The sequence below is a fragment of the Canis aureus genome, chromosome 16, assembly GCF_053574225.1.
Source record: "Canis aureus isolate CA01 chromosome 16, VMU_Caureus_v.1.0, whole genome shotgun sequence".
NCBI classification, from domain to species: Eukaryota; Metazoa; Chordata; class Mammalia; order Carnivora; family Canidae; genus Canis; species Canis aureus.
In genome coordinates, this window is record NC_135626.1 from 26326448 (window position 1) to 26345806 (window position 19359).

Genomic DNA, 19359 nt, shown 5'->3' on the forward strand with positions numbered 1-19359 from the left:
ACTTGAAAATATCAATTATACATCTATTCAAAAGAAAAAAATGAGAGAAGAAATGTTATACCAGAAGCAAAGTAAGTTCTAATAGAAAAAAATACTTCTAAACTCAAAAATTCTTTCTTTAAATGAATTATCACTACTCAGGGATCCCTGGGTGGCGCAGCGGTTTAGCGCCTGCCTTTGGCCCAGGGTGCGATCCTGGAGACCCAGGATCGAATCCCACATCAGGCTCCCGGTGCATGGAGCCTGCTTCTCCCTCTGCCTGTGTCTCTGCCTCTCTCTCTCTCTCTGTGACTATCATAAAAAAAATAAAAAAATAAAAAAATAAATTAAAAAAAATTATCACTACTCATATCTCCATTATTCTTTCTTATATCCATGGAAAGAATCAGTCCTGGTTCTTTGAAAAACCAAGAGATTTACACTAAAAATGCTACCATCTACTTTTAAAATTAAGAGGACAGCAAACCACACAAATCTACACTAGGGTGTCTGAGTGGCTCAGTCAGGTAAGCGTTCAACTCTTGGTTTCTTTTTTTTTATTTTTATTTATTTATTTATTTATTTATTTATGATAGTCACAGAGAGAGAGAGAGAGGCAGAGACACAAGCAGAGGGAGAAGCAGGCTCCATGCACCGGGAGCCCGACGTGGGATTCGATCCCAGGTCTCCAGGATCGCGCCCTGGGCCAAAGACAGGCGCCAAACCGCTGCGCCACCCAGGGATCCCAACTCTTGGTTTCAATTCACATCATATCGCAGGGTCATGAGATCAAATCCCACATCAGGCTCCACGCTCAGCTCAGAATCTGCTTGGGATTCTCTCTCCCCTTTTCCCCCTGCCCTTCCTCCTGCTCTCTCTCTCTCTCAAATGAATAAATAAAATCTTTTTTTAAAAAAACCCACACACAAACCTACAGGTTCTCTTAACAATTTACTAAAATTTACCAACAATTTATGAAAATATTAACTACAATTTTATATTTTGTACTGATTATATTTCTATTTTAACTGCTTATTCTAATTTTGTTAGGAAAAAAAATAACATTGAAAATATAGATCCCTTTACCTAAGTATTCGTGAGTTTTTCCCTAACCATTCAGCCAGTACCTAAAATTACTTTATATATTCATGTTTTTGACTACAAACTATAAAAAAAAGAACAAGTATTAGAGCTCAACCATATGGTCTTTCTGTCATTGCAAAAGTACTTTGGTGATGATAAATATACTTTATATATGTGTTGAATCAGTATGGCATATATCATTTATAACTTCTTAGAAACAAAAGTTCTAACACTAGTGAAATGTTATCATTTGAGTTATTAGATTTAATTGAGAAATTTAGTTTGTTTAACAATCTTCAAACTTATGAGAAATCATCAGAAACCTTTAGTCTCATAAATAATAAATCACGCATGTACGACAAATATTCCATTTCTCAGCAATATAGTTATGCCACATATAGCCAAGGAAACAAAACTTATAAATTTGGTTTAAAAAATAAAACCAATATAAAGATATTGATATATACGTATAAATACAATCATACCTTGCCAATAAGAAGACCACATTAAATGATTAATATACGTAACCAAGAGAGGAGAAATCAAAGCACTTGGCTTAAAATTGAGGTACCTAGCCAGAAACTCTGCTGACAAGTGGTCTAAACTATAAACAGGTTCAGCTATAGACATCCTTAATAAATATTAAAAGAATTTGTTACTTAATTATAAAACTAATTCCTCAAAATTATTATCAATCAATACTGTATCATGTACTTTAGTAGCATTTAAAGATAACTATATACGTAATATTAATCAATATTATATAATCTTTATTAGTAGCACACAAATATGTAACCATTTGCTGCTACTACTATCCCTATTGCTGCTACTTCTACTACCACTTACCACTTAATAAGCTCTAAAATATGCCAGGTATACTCTAACCACTTTATAAATATTAACCTGTTTAATCCTCATAATAGCACTGTGAGATAGGTACTATTACTATCTCCATTTAACAAACAGGGACATTAAAGTAGCAATAGTTTAAAAACTTCAAGGTTACACAGGTAGTAAAGAGCAGAGCTGTGATTAAAACCCAGGTAATCTGATTCAAGTTCATTCTCTTAACCAATAAAAACAAAACAAAATTTTGAAATCCACTTTCTAGGGGTGCCTGGGTGGCTTAGTCAGTTATGTGTCTGACTCTTGATTTTGGTTCAGATCATCTGAGGGTCATGAGGTCAAGCTCCAGATTGGACTCCACATCGGGCATGGAGCCTGCTTAAGATTCTCTCCCTCCCGGACCACACCTCCCCAACCTCCACTTCTTTCCCCATCTACTAGCTTGCATGCACACACACTCTCTAAATAAATAAACAACAACAACAACAAAACGATCAAACTTTATCTGGGTTCCACTTTTAAAAAAAAAAATCCACTTCTCTTATTTTGGCTATTATCAATCATAGTTTATTCTATGCTTGATTTCTTTCTTCTTGAGGCTTCTACATTATATTTCTTTCCTTTATGTTGGTATGAGAATCTGGCTTAGATGACTTTAGGATTTGAGAGGTATTTTAGAGAGACTGTATAATAAAGTGATTAGAGCATCATACTGCTTAGGCAGGAATTAGCTCTAATATTTGCCAGCTTTGTGACCTTAAGCTTACTTACTCCTCAGAGTATCCTTATCTATAAAATGGGAATAACAATATTATATGCCTATGCTATGGTCTACTAACAAATATTTATTAGGCAACACTATATGCTATTCTAGGTACTAGAGATACATGTGAAAAAGACTGGCATTATATTCTAACAGAGCAGATAGATAATAAACAGGTAGGTAAATTGAAATACTAAGAGCTATGAAAATAAGGCACTGTTAACGAAATGAGGGAGGAAACATTGACAGGCAAACATACAGCATATATTATTATGACAATTAAATATTAAAAGCTCCTGAGACGACTTCTCTAACTATATGCCTTTTGTGAAGATAACCAACAACTTTTCCACCATTTAGCATTTGTAAGAATTTAAAGGAAGATTCTTCGGGGGCAGGGAATATAATTTTCATTCACTCAGCCTTTACTAGGTTCCTACCACAAAGCTAGGTGCTTGGATAATAAGGCGAATAAAATAGTCACAGCCTTCAAGGATGTCTCAATATACTAGAGAACCTGCTGTTTCCTTAATGGAACTTAGGGCCTTGCAGAGAAGATAATAAGTGTTAAAAATCTGGAAGTACAAGGAACATTCAGATGAGAATCTAACTCAAAATTGAGGATGTCACAGAAAGCTTATTGATGAATTAGGAGAAGTTGGTCAAAAAAAAAAAAAAAAAGAGGGAGGATGAGCTGAGAGGGTAAAAGAAAACAGTTAATAAAGGTCTTATAACTATATAGATAAACAGAAGACCTATAAGCCACCTAAGGATTTCTGGAATTTGTCACATAATGAGTTTTTTCATTCTCCACCTGAAAAACTAAAAGTACAGACAGAATATTTGAAGCAATAGTTTTTAAGATACAGGATATCAGGTAAGAAAGAGTGATCCTGAGCAGCCCCAGTGGCCCAGTAGTTTAGCGCTGCCTTTGGCCCAGGGCGTGATCATGGAGACCTGGGATCGAGTCCCACGTTGGGCTCCCTCCATGGGGCCTGCTTCTCCCTCTGCCTGTGTCTCTGCCTCTCTCTCTCTCTCTGTGTCTCTCATGGATGAATAAATAAAATCATTAAAAAAAAAAAAAAAAGAGTGATCCTTGAGAGATAGAAAATAAATGAGATAGGCCCTATGATTGCCTAAGCTTACTGTCTTGAGAGAGCTAGGCTGTGCTATGGAGAAGGGGAACCCAGATAAAGCTCAGCAAACCTGTGTTGAAGAGACATTGCTCTTCAGTCCAGGAAGTCAGGGAAGACTAAAGTTCAGGTTAACAAACTAGGGTAGAGAGAGCTACACAAAGAATGAATTCCAGAGATCTGTAAAGGGACCTCTCGAAAATTTAGCAGAGTATTAATCAGTACATGTGAGTGAGAAAACTATCCAAGATAGTGGAAAGAACCACCTGAAATGATGAGGCACTCACACAGGGCACGGAATAGTGCCTATTCCCACCAGCCAGACTGGAAAACCTAACAATTCACAGAGCATTAGATAGAAAACTCCAAAGGAGCTAGCCTCTATTGAGGTAACACGAAACTAAATTCTACTCAGGTCCCATCTAACAAATCTTAAAAGCAGACCCAAAAGGATCAAGTTGATTCCAATTAACTGCATCTCAGAACAAAACTCAAGTGTGTGTGTATATATATATATATATAAATAAAATAACATCCAACACCCAACAGGTAAAATTCACAGTATCTTAAATTTAATTTTAAAAAATGAGGCATGATTCCATTTATATAAAACTATGGAAATGAAAACTGATCTATAGTGACTGGGGAAAAAAAAATCTCAGGATGCCTAGGGATGATGGGAAGGGGAAAAAAATAGGTCCACTGGTCTATCTGGCACTTACAATGGATCTTTTCCAGGCATTATTTTATAGTATCATGTATAGGCCATTTAGAAAATATTTGGTTCCCTGATTTTACAGATCTTATAAGTGTTAGCACATTTCATTATACAATACCCAAAAGTCACATTCTATAATATTACCACCATTATTATCAGGAAAGTATAAGTATCATAAAACTGCCAAGCTCACAGTGGCATATACATTTTTTCAAAATTCTGATTTTCACTCAAATTTTATCAGGCTTACTTTGCTTATTTTCAAGAATGAGCATAGTTCATCTGTTGGTCGGTCTTTCAAGTAAAAATGATGTTCCATGAAAAAAAAATGGCTAGTTCAACTAACAATCCAAACTATCCTACAAATGTTTTTCCTCAAGACAATCATCCTATTCCTTTATGCAAAACATTTTGAGTACCACTCACTTCTTCACACAGAATATTAAAAATCTTAAATTATTACTAATTTAATAAAATTAGTAATTTTTACCTCTTCATCAAGGATATTCTTAAGTAAAACTGGCTTTTTTTTAACTGTGTATTAATGATGGTAAAGAAAACTAGTATTAAAACAAGCCAGAAAAAAAAAAATAAAATAAAAAAAAAATAAAACAAGCCAGTACCACTATCTTGATGGGCCCTGACAATTTTACCTATTGTTGTTTTGTACCATCAATGTAAATGCCAAGGCGGTTTTTAGAAAGGAACTACTCCTTGAGAAGTGCCTGCTCTAAGAACACTGAAAGAATTATAGGGAAGCAGAGTCCACAACATTAGAATGTACAGGAGGAAAAATCCTTCAGATTTCTTTCTGGTCCAATTCTTGCATTTTATAAATGAGGAAACAGGGGAACAAAGAAAATAGCATTTCCCATAGCACTTACAGGATTTCTGAATTGGCTTCTACTATTCTTTGCATTATACTATTCTTTTTTTTTTTTTTTTTTAAAGATTTTATTTATTTATTCATGATAGACACAGAGAGAGAGAGAGGCAGAGACACAGGCAGAGGGAGAAGCAGGCTCCATGCACCGGGAGCCTGACGTGGGATTCGATCCTGAGTCTCCAGGATCGCGCCCTGGGCCAAAGGCAGGCGCCAAACCGCTGCGCCACCCAGGGATCCCTATTCTTTTTTTTTAAATGAGTTTAGCAAATTCCATATTTTCTCTCTTTAAACTGAACAATGGAATAAATACATACATTTTGTGGAGAAAAGGAGTTTATCTTTTCTAATGGAGAGTTGAGTTTTGTGGTCTTTCCTGAAGCAACTTTTGCATCCACATGATGTACCTCCTTTTCAAAACAATGACGCTTTCTAATCTGTAAACACAGAACCAAAATGAAGTTTAAGGTAAACTAGAAGTCTGAGCAGGCCAGTTGTTCTTAAAGATCAAAACAGTTTTCAATATGTTTTCAGCATTAAAAAAAAAAAAAAAAAAGACGACTATTTCTAACTGGCAATAACCAAATAATTTTTAAAAATAGAAATGAGCACTTATATTTCTCAAATCCTAACCAGAACAGCTTTAGTCATGTGTTAAAACTATAGTATTATAAAATGATCTTCCCATAAATAGTGCTATCATATGGACATCAAGTGTAGTATTATAGCAAAGTCCAAGTAAATATCTAATTGGAAAGCAAAAGTAAATAAAAATAAAACTTCATTCTAAATTGCAAAAACTCATGGGTGCCTGGGGGGCTCAGTCAGTTGAGTGTCCAATTCTTGGTTTTGGCTCAATTCATCATCTTGGGGTCATGGGATTGAGCCCTAAATGGGGCTCTACGAGTGGGGCTCAAGATTCTCTCCTTCTCCCCTTGCCCCTCACCTACCACACTTTAAGTCTTTCTCAAATAAATAAATCTTTAATAAATAAATGTGTAAATCGAAAAAACTCAGAATAACAATTTTAAATGTAAATATTCATGATTTCCTACAAGATAGAATATATTATTTGATTATTAATATTATCTTCTAAATATTTTATAATTCAAGTTGTATTTGACTGTATTTCCTCTATAAATACTAAGTTTTCTTTCCAAAGTGTCTATGCTTTTTCATACTTGCCAAAAACCTATTTGCTTAAATTATGAAGAAGAAAAACAAAAAAAGCATTTCTACTGATAATCCCATTCCTACCAAAAAAGAAATGAGTGAATTAAGTCAGGGAATAAATGTTGTAGGTTGAGCCCTATTACACAACATCCAACTCTACATACACATTCTGGAGAAGAAAATTTATACATATTCATACTTCATTTGTAATCAGTACTTTTCCAAAAGTAAACTAGTTCATTCTATCTCTAAAACCAAGGTTTAATTATGGAAGTTAATAAAGATTAAAGAATAAACTACATAAGAATACAAACACTTTTTGAGTATATTCAATTAGAAATATATAATCTACAAAGGATATGCTAATTAATTATGTTAGTCTCTTTATTTGTAAATCTAAGGCTATCAAAATCCCAGTCCATCTCCCTCCCTCACTGCCATGATCTCTAAGACAAAATACTGTATTCATGTATGAAAAACATATTTCACATAAAATATTTAGTAATTCAGGTCTTTCAATACTTTTTAGAAATAAACATTTTATCATGTATTGATATTAAAATTCAATAAATGAGAATAAACTTTGTCATTATACGAAAACTATCAGTAACAAAAATATTCATATCAAAGATACTTTGGCCAAAAGAAAATGCCATCTTTTTAAAAACAATGGAGTTAAAAACTACAAAGTATCTATATTACCAACATATGCCTTTTAGTAAATATTTTACTGTCGAATTCCTCATATATGGAAAAGCACCATGCAGTTTCACTTTAAAGACATATTATGAATAATCTACTATAATAATAAACTCCTTTGTAATGAATAACTATATAAAATGAAGTTACAATAATTTACCATTTATGTCTATGATATGACCCAAGTAAATTATACAAGTGTCACTGAAAACATGATTGATACTTGACTCCTGTGTGCAGTAATAATGGTATTATTTCACTGCCAATAAATTGTTTACCTGCTGTGTGGTTTCTAAGGGTCGAATTCTTTTCTTCTCTACTTGAAAATCATCATTTTCATCTCTTTTTATGGATGCCTGTTTCTTGGCAGATAGCTTTGCAGCCAGTGTGGTTTTTTCAGGAGAGTCTTATACAAGAAGTCATAAAAAATTAGCATAAATAACTTAGGCAATTTTTCCAGGAAAAGTAAGAATGATGATATTAATTAAGATTTCTCAAAATTTCGTAACATACTTTAAAACATGAAAAGCTCGACATATTTAAAAGCATTTCTTTACCACTGAGTTTACTTTAAAAAGATACAAGATTTTGAGAAATATGCTTTCAATAGGAAAGTCCAATTCTGGGTGCCTGGTTAGCTCAGCTGGTTAAGTGTCTGCCTTCAGGTCATGTCATGATACCAGGGTTCTGGAATCAAGTCCACATCAGGCTCTCTGTTCAGTGGGGAGCCTACTTCACCCTCTCCCTCTGCCTGCTGCTCCCCCTGGTCATGCGCATGTGCACGCTCTCTTGTCAAATAAAAATCTTTAAAAAATAAATAAAATTCTCATTCCAACTTAAAAACAAATAGGAAAGTCCAATTCCGATACAATAGGTTTATGCTTTTGTAAACCATTTCCGCTAATAGTTTAAAAATTATGAGTCTCACAAGAAAATGTATTTCATCTATATAAAAATCTTTCTCTACAATGTCTCAATGTCCCTTTGCACTAAGCTTCTACATTATTTTTTTTTAAGATTTTTTATTTATTTATTCATGACAGGCACAGGGAGAGAAGCAGAGACACAGGCAGAAGGAGAAGCAGGCTCCATGCAGGGAGCCTGACATGGGACTCAATCCTGGGTCTCCAGGATCACACCCCCGGCCAAAGGCGGCGCTAACTGCTAGGCCACCAGGGCTGCCCTCTATGTTCTTTAGACTTAAAAATACAATAAAACCAAGCTCCTATTATCTGCCCTTTATGGTGATTAATGACCTCTTTTTTTAAAAATTTTTTTATTAATGACCTCTTAATCATCAAAAATATTAATCCAATTAATAAATGTGAACACTAAGGTTTTAAAGAAGTCAATATGCCCAATATCATAAAGCTTCTGAGAAGCAGAACATGGATATGACTGATGCCTGCTGTTGGACTCTAAAATCCATCAGCATAACCTCTAGGGATACAGTGAAATAGCACTGTCTTCTTAAAATACAATAAACATACTTCCTTTTTCCTTATTTTCTGTAACACTATTCATAACTGCTCCTACACATTGGTTTTTCATTTTCCCTAAATGTAAATGTTCTTAAAAGTACCTTCCTTCCTCTCAGCTCTTCTCTATACATTCCCTCCATTCCCAGGGCTTGAATTCATTTAACAAGCATTTATTTTACTGAGTCCATACAATTCCAGACACTATGGATAACAATGAAAAAGAAACAGCCTCTGGCTTTAAAAGATTTATAGGCTATTAGAGAAGAAAGCCCTATAAGCAGGTCCAATAGTATTTTCAAAAACTAAGTCTAAGCCTGTAAAAACACAGAAGTAAATCTATGCCACACAGCATTCATTTTCAAACTTTTTCTTGGTGGACTATATTTTTTATAGATAATATTGCTTAAGAAGTGCCTGGATGGCTCAGTCGGTTAAGTGTCTGCCTTCAGTTCAGGTCATGATCCTGGGATGGAGCCCCGCATTGCATGGGCTCCCTACTGCTTCTCCCTTTCTCTCTGCCTGCCACTTCCCCTGCTTGTGTTCTGTCAAATAAATAAAATCTTAAAAACAAAAGAAATTGCTTAAAATTTCCAGAATAGAATAAAAGACTTAGAATTTCCTGACTTATTGTACCCTTGCCTTACAAGCCATGTTTTTTCCTATGACTCTTAGGAACATAGTTTATTTTTTTTTTAAGATTTATTTATTTATTTATTTATGGGGGGGGAGGGGGGGTGGGCAGAGACACAGGAGGAGGGAGAAGCAGGCTCCATGCAGGGAGCCCGATGTGGGACTCGATCCTGGGACTCCAGGATTGCGCCCCAGGCCAAAGGCAGGCGCCAAACCGCTGAGCCACCCAGGGATCCCAGGAACATAGTTTAAACACCACTATATTCCAGGGGCATCTGGGTGACTAAGTCGGGCAACCAACTCTTGATTTTGGCTCAGGTCATGATCTCAGGTTGTGGGATCAAGACCTGTGTCCGAATACTGCGAGATGTAGGGTAGCAAGGAAAATAAACTGGTTCAACCACTTTGGAAAATGTTAGTGGTATCTATTATAGTTGAACATAAGCACACACTTTGACCAGGAATCTCATTTCTAGGTGTATATATATATATATATATATATAAAATAAAAAATATCCATTTGCACTAGAATGAACAAGAATATTCATAATAGCATTAATAACCAAAAGTAAAAACCACTCATATGTCTAACAACTGTAAAACAAATAATAAACTATAGAAGTAATTTACAAAACTACTACTATATGTAGTAACATCAATGAATCTCAGAAATACAACATTAAGCAAAAGCAGACAGTACAATGTGCAAGAGTGCATATATAATTCCATTCCTATAAAGAAGTAAAAATTATCAATTGTGACAGAAGGGAGGATAGCAATTAGGGAGAGCTGCTATGTTGTAAGTAATGTTTTATGTTTTTTCTCTAGGGTGTAGTTACAGGATTGTGTTTACTCTGCAAAAATTCATCAAGCTTATACATTTACTATCTGCATATTTTTCTGTATTTAGGTTGTATCACATTAAAGAACTTACTTAAAAAGTATAGAGTATCAGAATACAACCCTGATCCCATCTGATTCTTCAAGAGACTATTCTAAATAACTTTAACTCACAATCGCATTAAAATGCAGGCTGCATATATATTGACAACTGATTTTTACAAAGGCACAAAGGCAAAGCAGTGGTTAAAATCACTTTTTCAATAAATGGTGCCAAACAATTAGATATCCACATGCAAAATAAATGAACTTGGATCTCTACCTCACATGATATACAAAATTTAACTTGAAATAGATCTTAAACTAAGTAAAAGCTAAAACCATACCTGGTTAAAAAGTCTATACTCAAAATATACACAGAATTCTCAAAACTTAACAATAAAAAAAAAACCAGAAATGTGAACAGGAATTTCATCAAAGATACACATAGCTAAGAAGCATTATGAAAAGATGTTCAAATGTCATAAATGATTAGGGAAATGCAAATTAAAACCACAATGAGATACCACTACGTACCTATTAGAATGGTAAAAAAGCCTGACCATACAAGTATTGACAAGGATGTAAAGAAATGGGAATTCCCAACCACTGTTAGTGGGAATGCAAAATGATAAAACCACTTTGGGAAACAGTTTGGAAGTTTTAAGAAGTTACACATAAGTGATCTAGTCATAATTACCCTAAAAAAATGAAAGCACATGCCCATAACAAAGACTTACACACAGATATTCACAGTAACTTTATAAATAACAGCTTAAAACTAGGAACAACTCAAATATATCAATAGGTGACTGGATAAACAATTTGTAGTATAACCATACAATAGAATATTACTCAACAATAAAAAGGAACAAACTGGGCAGCCCCGGTGGCTCAGCGGTTTAGTGCTGCCTTTAGTCCAGGGCCTGATCCTGGAGACCCGGGATTGAGTCCCATGTCAGGCTCCCTGCGTGGAGCCTGCTTCTCCCTCTGCCTGTGTCTCTGCCTCCCTCTCTCTCTGTCTCTGTCTCTGATGAATGGATGAATAAAATCTTTAAAAATAATAAAATAAAATTGTTTAAATAAAAAAAAAAGGAACAAACTGTTGATACATGCAGCAGCATGGATAAATTTCAAAAGAAATAAGTGAAAGAAGCTAGACAAAATAAGTGTATAAACTATGATTCCATTTAAATAAACTCTAAAAAAATGCAAACTAATGCAAACTACAATGACAGCAAATCAGTGGTTGTTTGGAAAGAGTGAGTTTGTTTGGAAGGCTGGGAAGGAGGGATAACAAAGGAGCATGAGAAAACTTGATGGACATGTTCACTATCTTGATGCTGGTCAAAGTTTAATGGAGGTCCATCTATGTCAAAACTTACCAAAGTGTATCATTTATATATATAGTTATGTCAAGTATATTTCAATAAGGCTGTTCTTTAAAAAATACAGGTGGTGGGGAGGCCTGGGTGGCTCCGTGGTTGAGCATCTGTCTTTGGCTCAGGGCATGATCCTGGGGTCCTGGGATCAAGTCCCACATCAGGCTCCCTGCAGGGAGCCTGCTTCTCTCTCTGCACTTTTTCAATAAATGGTGGCTAATTTAAAAATAAATTTTTAAATAAAATTTTAAAAAAATACAGGTGGTAGGGGTGTCTGGGTGGCTCAGTCGGTTAAGCATCCGCCTTCAACTAAGGTCATAATCCCAGGGTCCTGAGATCAAGCCCTGCATCAGGCTCCCTGCTGGGTCGGGAGCCCGCTTCTCCCTCTCCCTCTGTCGCTCCACCTGCTTATGCTCATTCTCTCTCTCAAATAAATAAATAAAATCTTTGAAAAACTACAGATTGTGTATAAACATAAACCAGGATTCTTATAATTATCTAAAAGTCAGTTCCATTCATTCATACAATAAATATTTTTCTAGCACCTACCATATGCCAGGCACTCTGCTAGGTACTAAAGATATGACGATAAGCAAACTGACATGGTCCCTGACCTCACGGTGTATATAGTCTGCTATAGGAAGCAGAGCTTGATAAATGATGTACACAGACATATGGAAGATACAAACTGTGACAAGTGCTATGAGAAGGAGAGGTACACAATAAGAGGACAAAATATAATAGGGAAACCAAATCTAGTCTGATAGAAAGGTCAGTATGGCTCCATCAAGGAAACGACATTTAAGCTGAGACCTAAAGGAAATGCAGGATAACAAACTGAAGATGGGACTTTTCTCAGAAGAAACACTAAAATAAGCAAAGGTGCTGAGGCAAGAGAAAACATGACCCTCTTAAGGAACAGAAAGAAAACCAAAAGGACTAAGGGTCAAAACAGTATAGACAACACTACTGGCCACCTCCCCAGCATGTATTCAACCATTTCTTCCTCATTCTTAACAGAATCATACTTCAGTTCAAGCAGCTACCCTCCTCCACACACAGTCATGTCTTTTAAAGGTAGGTAACTCCAACCTTGATTTTAGAAGTGGATACTATTTAGGGGCACCTGGGTGGCTCAGTCAATTAGTGTCTGACTCTTGATTTCAGCCCACGTGGGGCTCCATGCTAAGCAGGGAGTCTGCTTGAGATTCTCTCCTCTCCCCTTGCTCCTCCCCCACTCACTATATCTCAAATAAATAAATAAAGTCTTAAAAAAAAAAAAAAAAGTAGAAACTATTTAGACTTAAGTCATTCATGGCAACCCCTTTTGTTCCTGCCAGTGATTAACAGATGGTAAAAGCAGGAAAAGAAGTTATTACATGCTCTGAACAAGAGATGGCACTTTGGACTAAGGAGGTATCAATGGAGGTGGAGGTTTGCATGGAGAAATAAGGAAGAACAAAGAATACAGAACATGTCCTAAGTTTTTTTGTTTTTGTTTTCTTAAAGATTTTATTTATTTATTTATGAGAGACACACAGAGAGAGAAGCAGAGACACAGGCAGAGGGAGAAGCAGGCTCCACGCAGGGAGCCCAATGTGGGACTTGATCCCAGGTCTCCAGAATCACACCCCGGGCAGAAGGCGGCGCTAAACCACTGAGCCACCGGAGCTGCCCATGTCCTAGGTTTTTGGCTTAGGTAAATAATGGTTAATCCTTTCCATATACTCAAAGATAAAGAAATATTTTTTAAAATTAATAATCTTGGATATTCTAAGTGTATTTCCCTTAAATAAATATAGTAAGAACTACTTAAGGATCATATTTAAAATATCCCTGATTCTCTATTCAGCCATAAAAAAGGATGAATTCTTGCCATTTGTGACAACATGGATGGACCTAGAGGGTATTATGTTAAGTGAAATAAGTCAGTGAAAGACAAATACTACATGATTTCACTTATGTGGGGAATTTAAAAAACAAATGAATAAACAAAAAGCAGAAATAGACCCAAAATACAGAGAACAAACTGATGGTTGCCAGAGAGAAGTAGAAGATACAGGCTTCCAGGAACAGAATGAGTAAGTCACAGAGATAAAAACAGAGATGAACAGAGATAAAAGGTACAGCATAGGGAATATAGTCAATGGCACTGTAATAGCATTAAGGTGATGTACGGTAGAGACACTTGTGGTGAGTACAGAATAATGCGTAGACTTGTTGAATCACTATGCTGTACATCTGAAACTAATGTAAGTAATGTAATGTGTCAGCTATACTTTAATTTAAAAAGCTAATGTATATTTTCTAAAAAAGCCTCATATAAGATTTATTGGCCTCAGAAGTTCCAGCAAACTCATAATGATGAATAAACGAAACAAATTACATTTTGTCTTACAAACCGGTATGTTTTAAAAAATTTTAACATATAATTTTTTTTAAGATTTTATTTGAGAGAGAGAGAGAGAATGTGGGCATATGCAAGTAGAGGAAGGGGAAGAGGGAAAGGAGAGAGAATCCCAAGCAGTCTCCCCATCTAGCACAGTGCCTGACAAGAGGTTCAATCCCACAACCCTGATATCACTACCTAAGCAGAAACCAAGAGTCGGACACCCAGCCAGCTGAGCCAATCAGGCACCTCCCCAAAATCCTAACATATAATTAATAATACTGCCTACAAATAAGATCAATTTCTAAATATCATTTATTGTGCATTACCCTCTTCAAAAAAATTTAAGCTAGCAAAATGTCAAAATAAATTATAAATCAAGACAAGAATAAAATAGTCCAAGGATATCTAACTATTCTACGTGTTATCTAAAAATAATTCCAATAAATAAATAAATAAATAGATAGATAGATAGATAGATAAATAAATAAAAATAATTCCAGAGAAATTAGGTGGAGATACATAGTCAGGCTAAACAAATTTATCTTAATTAAGTCTCACAACGGCAATACTTAAGACTACTACAGATACCAACAGAGCCAAGCAAAATATAAACTACCTTGACAAGTTGATGAAGTGTCATATCTTTCAGAAGGTGGTGTACTCGGACTGTTGAAATGATGTGAAGTTCCTTGGTTTAAGTCAATGTTTGTAAAATTCTTTGAATGGCATGCACAACAACATGACGATGATACTTCAGTTTTACTTAAGCTTTCATCCACTAGCTTCCCTAAAAAATGAAAGAATCTCAAGTTGTCATATTTCTCATTTAAAAAACATTTATCTTCCTCTGCAACTGGGGAAAGCAACCATCCAATTTGCTCAACACTGGGGGGTTTTCTAAGATATAAGATTTTCAGTGCTAAACTTAGAAAAGCAAGTGGCAGATCTGGGCAAGTTAGTCACCTTATCTCCAACATCAAATTACAACAAGAGAGAGACACTTAATGACAGAAATATATAAAGAGAAGTTATCATCAATTTACATAATTTGTAAAAATTAATAGTCAAAGATTAATAATGTTAACTATTCAGGTATTCATTTATACTGACATTTATGAAAATATCAAGTAGGGAAGATTAAAATAAAGACCTAAAGGATATTCTTAATTACTGCTATTTCCCTGAAGAAACTGAAAGCCCAATATATTAAATAGTGTAAATACATAAGGGTTAAATCATTCCCACTTTATACATCTATTTCAAATAGAAACATGTTTCATGATGTATCAGTTCTGATACATGTATCAAAATATATTTTAAGATCAATATTCAAATTAAATAAAACAAGTAATTTTTAATAAACAGAATACATAATAAGAATAGGTTTACATTGTGTGCCTACATGTATACTACATTTGATCTTACCCAAAAGGCCAAGAAGTGACTGCCTACATGTATAAATACAGTTCAGAGATACTAAAAAAAGGTGAATAATTAATTTATTTTCTATGAACAGTACTGACATTATTTTCCCATCTGTACTACATAAATAATAATTCTAATTTTCAGTCTCTCATTAAAATTTTAAGTTATTAACAGATTATCCCATTTTATTTATTTATTTTTAAAGATTTTATTTATTTATTTATGAGACACACAAAGAGAAAGAGAGAGAGAGGGAGAGGCAGAGACACAGGCAGAGGGAGAAACAGGCTCCATGCAGGGAGCCAACATGGGACTCGATCCCGGGGCTCCAGGATCACGCCCTGGGCTGAAGGCGGTGCTAAACCGCTGAGCCACCCGGGCTACACGCACATTTCCTTTTAAAAACATATATATATGGGGGATCCCTGGGTGGCTCAGCAGTTTAGCATCTGCCTTTGGCCCAGGGCGCGATCTTGGAGTCCCGGGATCGAGTCCCACATCAGGCTCCCGGCATGGGCCTGCTTCTCCCTCCTCCTGTGTCTCTGCCTTTCTCTGTCTCTATGTCTATCATAAATAAATAAATCTTTTAAAAAAATATATATATATATGGTATATTCATATAATGGGATACTATATATACACACACACACACACACACCCCCACACAGAAGAAAATACATTTATACATACCTACATACGCTGTGGTTAACTTTAAATTTTCCTAGTACTTTAGGTCAAATCCCCATCTAATTATGTAACTAAAACATATCCAAAACTGTATTTCAGACTCATTATGTATATTAGCTAGTCTTTCATAAAAGTCAATGTTACTAGGCCTTTGTTAGCAAATAAAATAAAAGTAATGGAAAATAATACATGTTTATGAAAACAATATTACAGTAAACTTTTGCTTATCTGGCATCCAAACAAATAGAAAAATCAATTAGAATGTTTTCTTTACATATTCCATGGTCTAATGTTGTGAGGAAGGGATAGATAAGCAAATATATTAAACAATGTACTCAAAGCAATTACTAGCATCACGACAGCCTCATCTCATATCTTTTACATACAAATTATCATAATCATTTTCATAATGATAAGTAAGCACTCCAAGATTCTTATATATACTCTAATTCATCAAATAAAAGACTATATTATGTTCAAAACTGTTTTAGAATTAACTGAACATATTTTGCTCTGTTAAAATTCTTTTGGAAGATATGTAACTTGGGGCACCTGAGTGGTGGTGTGTCAAGCATCTGTCTTTGGCTCAAGTCAGGATCTCAGGATCCTAAGATTGAGCTCTGCTGAAAGGCTCCCTGCTCAAGCGGGAAACCTGTTTCTCCCTCTGCCACTCCCCCTACTTGTGCTCTATCTTGTTAGCTCTCTCTAAAATAAATAAGTAAATAATCAAAATCTTAAGAAAAAAATTTAAAAGAATATATATAACTTATAAAGAAATATTTAAAAAACAATATGTACTTAAATTTGCTAGAATATGGTTGAGTCATTCTGGATAAAAAGTACTTTATTAAAATATCTTTTTCTGTTCCCAATAAAGAACCTGAAGATATCAACCAACTACTTACCACTAACAGACTGTTGCCATGCTAAAGTAGAACAAAGTAAGGCTAAGCTTTTCCCACTTCCTGTAGGACTCTCCAACAAACAATGTTGCTTACTGTTTAATCCTCTGACAATCTATGGACACAAAAACAATAAAAAAAAAATCAATAAACAATTTACTTCATTAGGATCTCTCTCCATCAGATATAAATACAATAACAATGAGAAGTAAGAATGCACTTCCACGAACACAGCAATAGCAGGAGGGAGAACCGATACTTACTTAACCCTAGACTTTATTTCTTTATACCTCTCCCTAAAATTATTATGGCCTTAAAAACATATCAAGCAAAAAAGAAGTGAAGAGAAGCAGTTTGTTGCTGAATCATGTTATAAAACTAGAATATAGCACATAAGTACCTTTGATGAAAACTTAATGGAGGATACTGCTCATGGGAGTGTAAATTGTTAATCACTCTGTAAAGAAATTAACAATTCCTAGGAAAGTTGAAGATACCCAACTCCAGCAAGTCCAGTCTTATGTATATACCCCAAACTTTTCCCACATGAACACAAGGAAACCTGTATAAGAAAGTTCATAGCAGGGATGCCTGGGTGGCTCAGCGATTAAGCATCCGACTTCGGCTCAGGTGATCCTGGAGTCCTGGGATCGAGTCCCACATCGGGCTCCCTTCATGGAGGCTGCTTCTCCCTTTGCCTATGTCTCTCTCTCTCTCTCTCTCTGTCTCTCATGAATAGATAAAATCTTTTTTTTTTTTAAAGTTCATAGCAGCATTGTTTATAATTGCTAAAGAATGTAAACAACTAAAAAAAGAATGTAAACAACTTAAGTCTATTAAAAGGAAAATGGACAAAAAAATTCTGATATATTCATATAATGGAATACTATACAGCAAGTAAAATGGATTAACAATCAACAGGCCTACATCTTAATAATATTAAGCAAAAAAAAAAAATACGTCAACTTCTGCAGGTAAGTAAAGTATCATGTCATTATTCAACATTTAAAAATGTGTGAAGTAATATTCTATTGCTCACAAACAAGGTATAAAGTAAATATAAAATATTCAGATTTAACAAAGTTGGAAATTTGATTTACTTAAGTTTTTATATTAATTTGCTATATGACAACTATCTCAAAAAATTATGATGAGAAATATACTGAACAGTATGTTCTGTGTAATAGCAAATATTTTGTAGAAAGCAGTAATTCTGGGGTGCCTGGGTGGCTCAGTCAATAAAGTGTCTGCCTTTGCCTGGGATAATGATCCTCAAGTCCTAGGATAAGCTGGAGTTGGGCTCCCTGCTCTGTGGGGAGTCTGTTTCTCCCTCTACCCTTCCTTACCCCCCTGCTCTGCTGTCTCTCTCTAACAAATAAAAAAAAAAAAAAAAAAGACAGTTATTCTGCAAAGTAAATACAAGTTCCAACTGAGCTAAGAATGTTTCTCAGGGCAGTCAGGGTGGCTTGTCGGTTTGGCGCCGCCTCTGGCCCAGGGCGTGATCCTGGAGACCCAGGATCAGGTCTCACATTGGGCTCTCTGTGATGAGTCTGCTTCTCCCTCTGCCTATGTCTCTGCCTCTCTCTGTGTGTCTCTCATGAATAAATAAATAAAATCTTTACAAAAAAAGGGGGGGGGGGAATAAGAATGTTTTTCAGAATGTTCTCTTTGTCTCCATTATAACCATGAAATATACAGTTTAGCAGTGATCAGTACTACTTTTCCAAAGGCTAGATGTTCTTTTTTTCTTTTTAAGGCTAGATGTTTTTCAATGAACCTGGCAAATATTTTCAATCCATTTACCATCTAAAAAAATGAACAGTCTCATGAATTGTAAGCACCTATCTTACTAAAAAATTAACTATTAAAAGATACTTACAGAATTCATCATAGCAAGCTGTGATGGGTAAGCTTTATAAGGAAAGGTAATCTTCACCCCACCAATTGTATATTCAGACCACAATGAAGACATTATGCTTTACTATTTACTTCAGATTCGTAACTGCAACAGAAATGAAAATCAATATTGAAACAATGTCATTCAAAAAAAAAAAAAAACAGATATCCAACACTAGAACAGATGTCTGGAAATAAAAATTGGAATAAATGTTTAAACAAAACAAATGGGGAAGTAAAAGAATGTCCTAGTCTTATAAATGACAGTGGATGTCTTGGAATCTGACAAGTATGGATTTGTATCACTGCCATGCCAAAGCTGTGGACTAGGAGTTAGAAAATATAACTCTAGACCAGGTTCTGAAAACAACTCAGATATGTTACCTTGATCATGTCTCTTCACTGCTC

The 19359-nt window shown here is 35.1% G+C and overlaps 1 protein-coding gene across 3 annotated transcripts in view; it reads right to left on the reverse strand.

Moving 5' to 3' along the window:
- The window catches only part of BRIP1 (BRCA1 interacting DNA helicase 1), a 181670-nt gene that overhangs the window by 160224 nt on the left and 2087 nt on the right, over window positions 1-19359 (reverse strand). For all 3 annotated transcript variants that reach the window (XM_077852395.1, XM_077852396.1, XM_077852393.1), the window contains exons 2-6: window positions 18935-19057; window positions 17059-17170; window positions 14658-14828; window positions 7556-7683; window positions 5723-5842 (exon numbers count right to left, since the gene is read on the reverse strand). In XM_077852395.1, the coding sequence (XP_077708521.1) occupies window positions 5723-5842; window positions 7556-7683; window positions 14658-14828; window positions 17059-17170; window positions 18935-19027 (624 nt within the window). In that variant the 5' untranslated portion in view covers window positions 19028-19057. The remainder of the gene's footprint in view (window positions 1-5722; window positions 5843-7555; window positions 7684-14657; window positions 14829-17058; window positions 17171-18934; window positions 19058-19359) is intronic.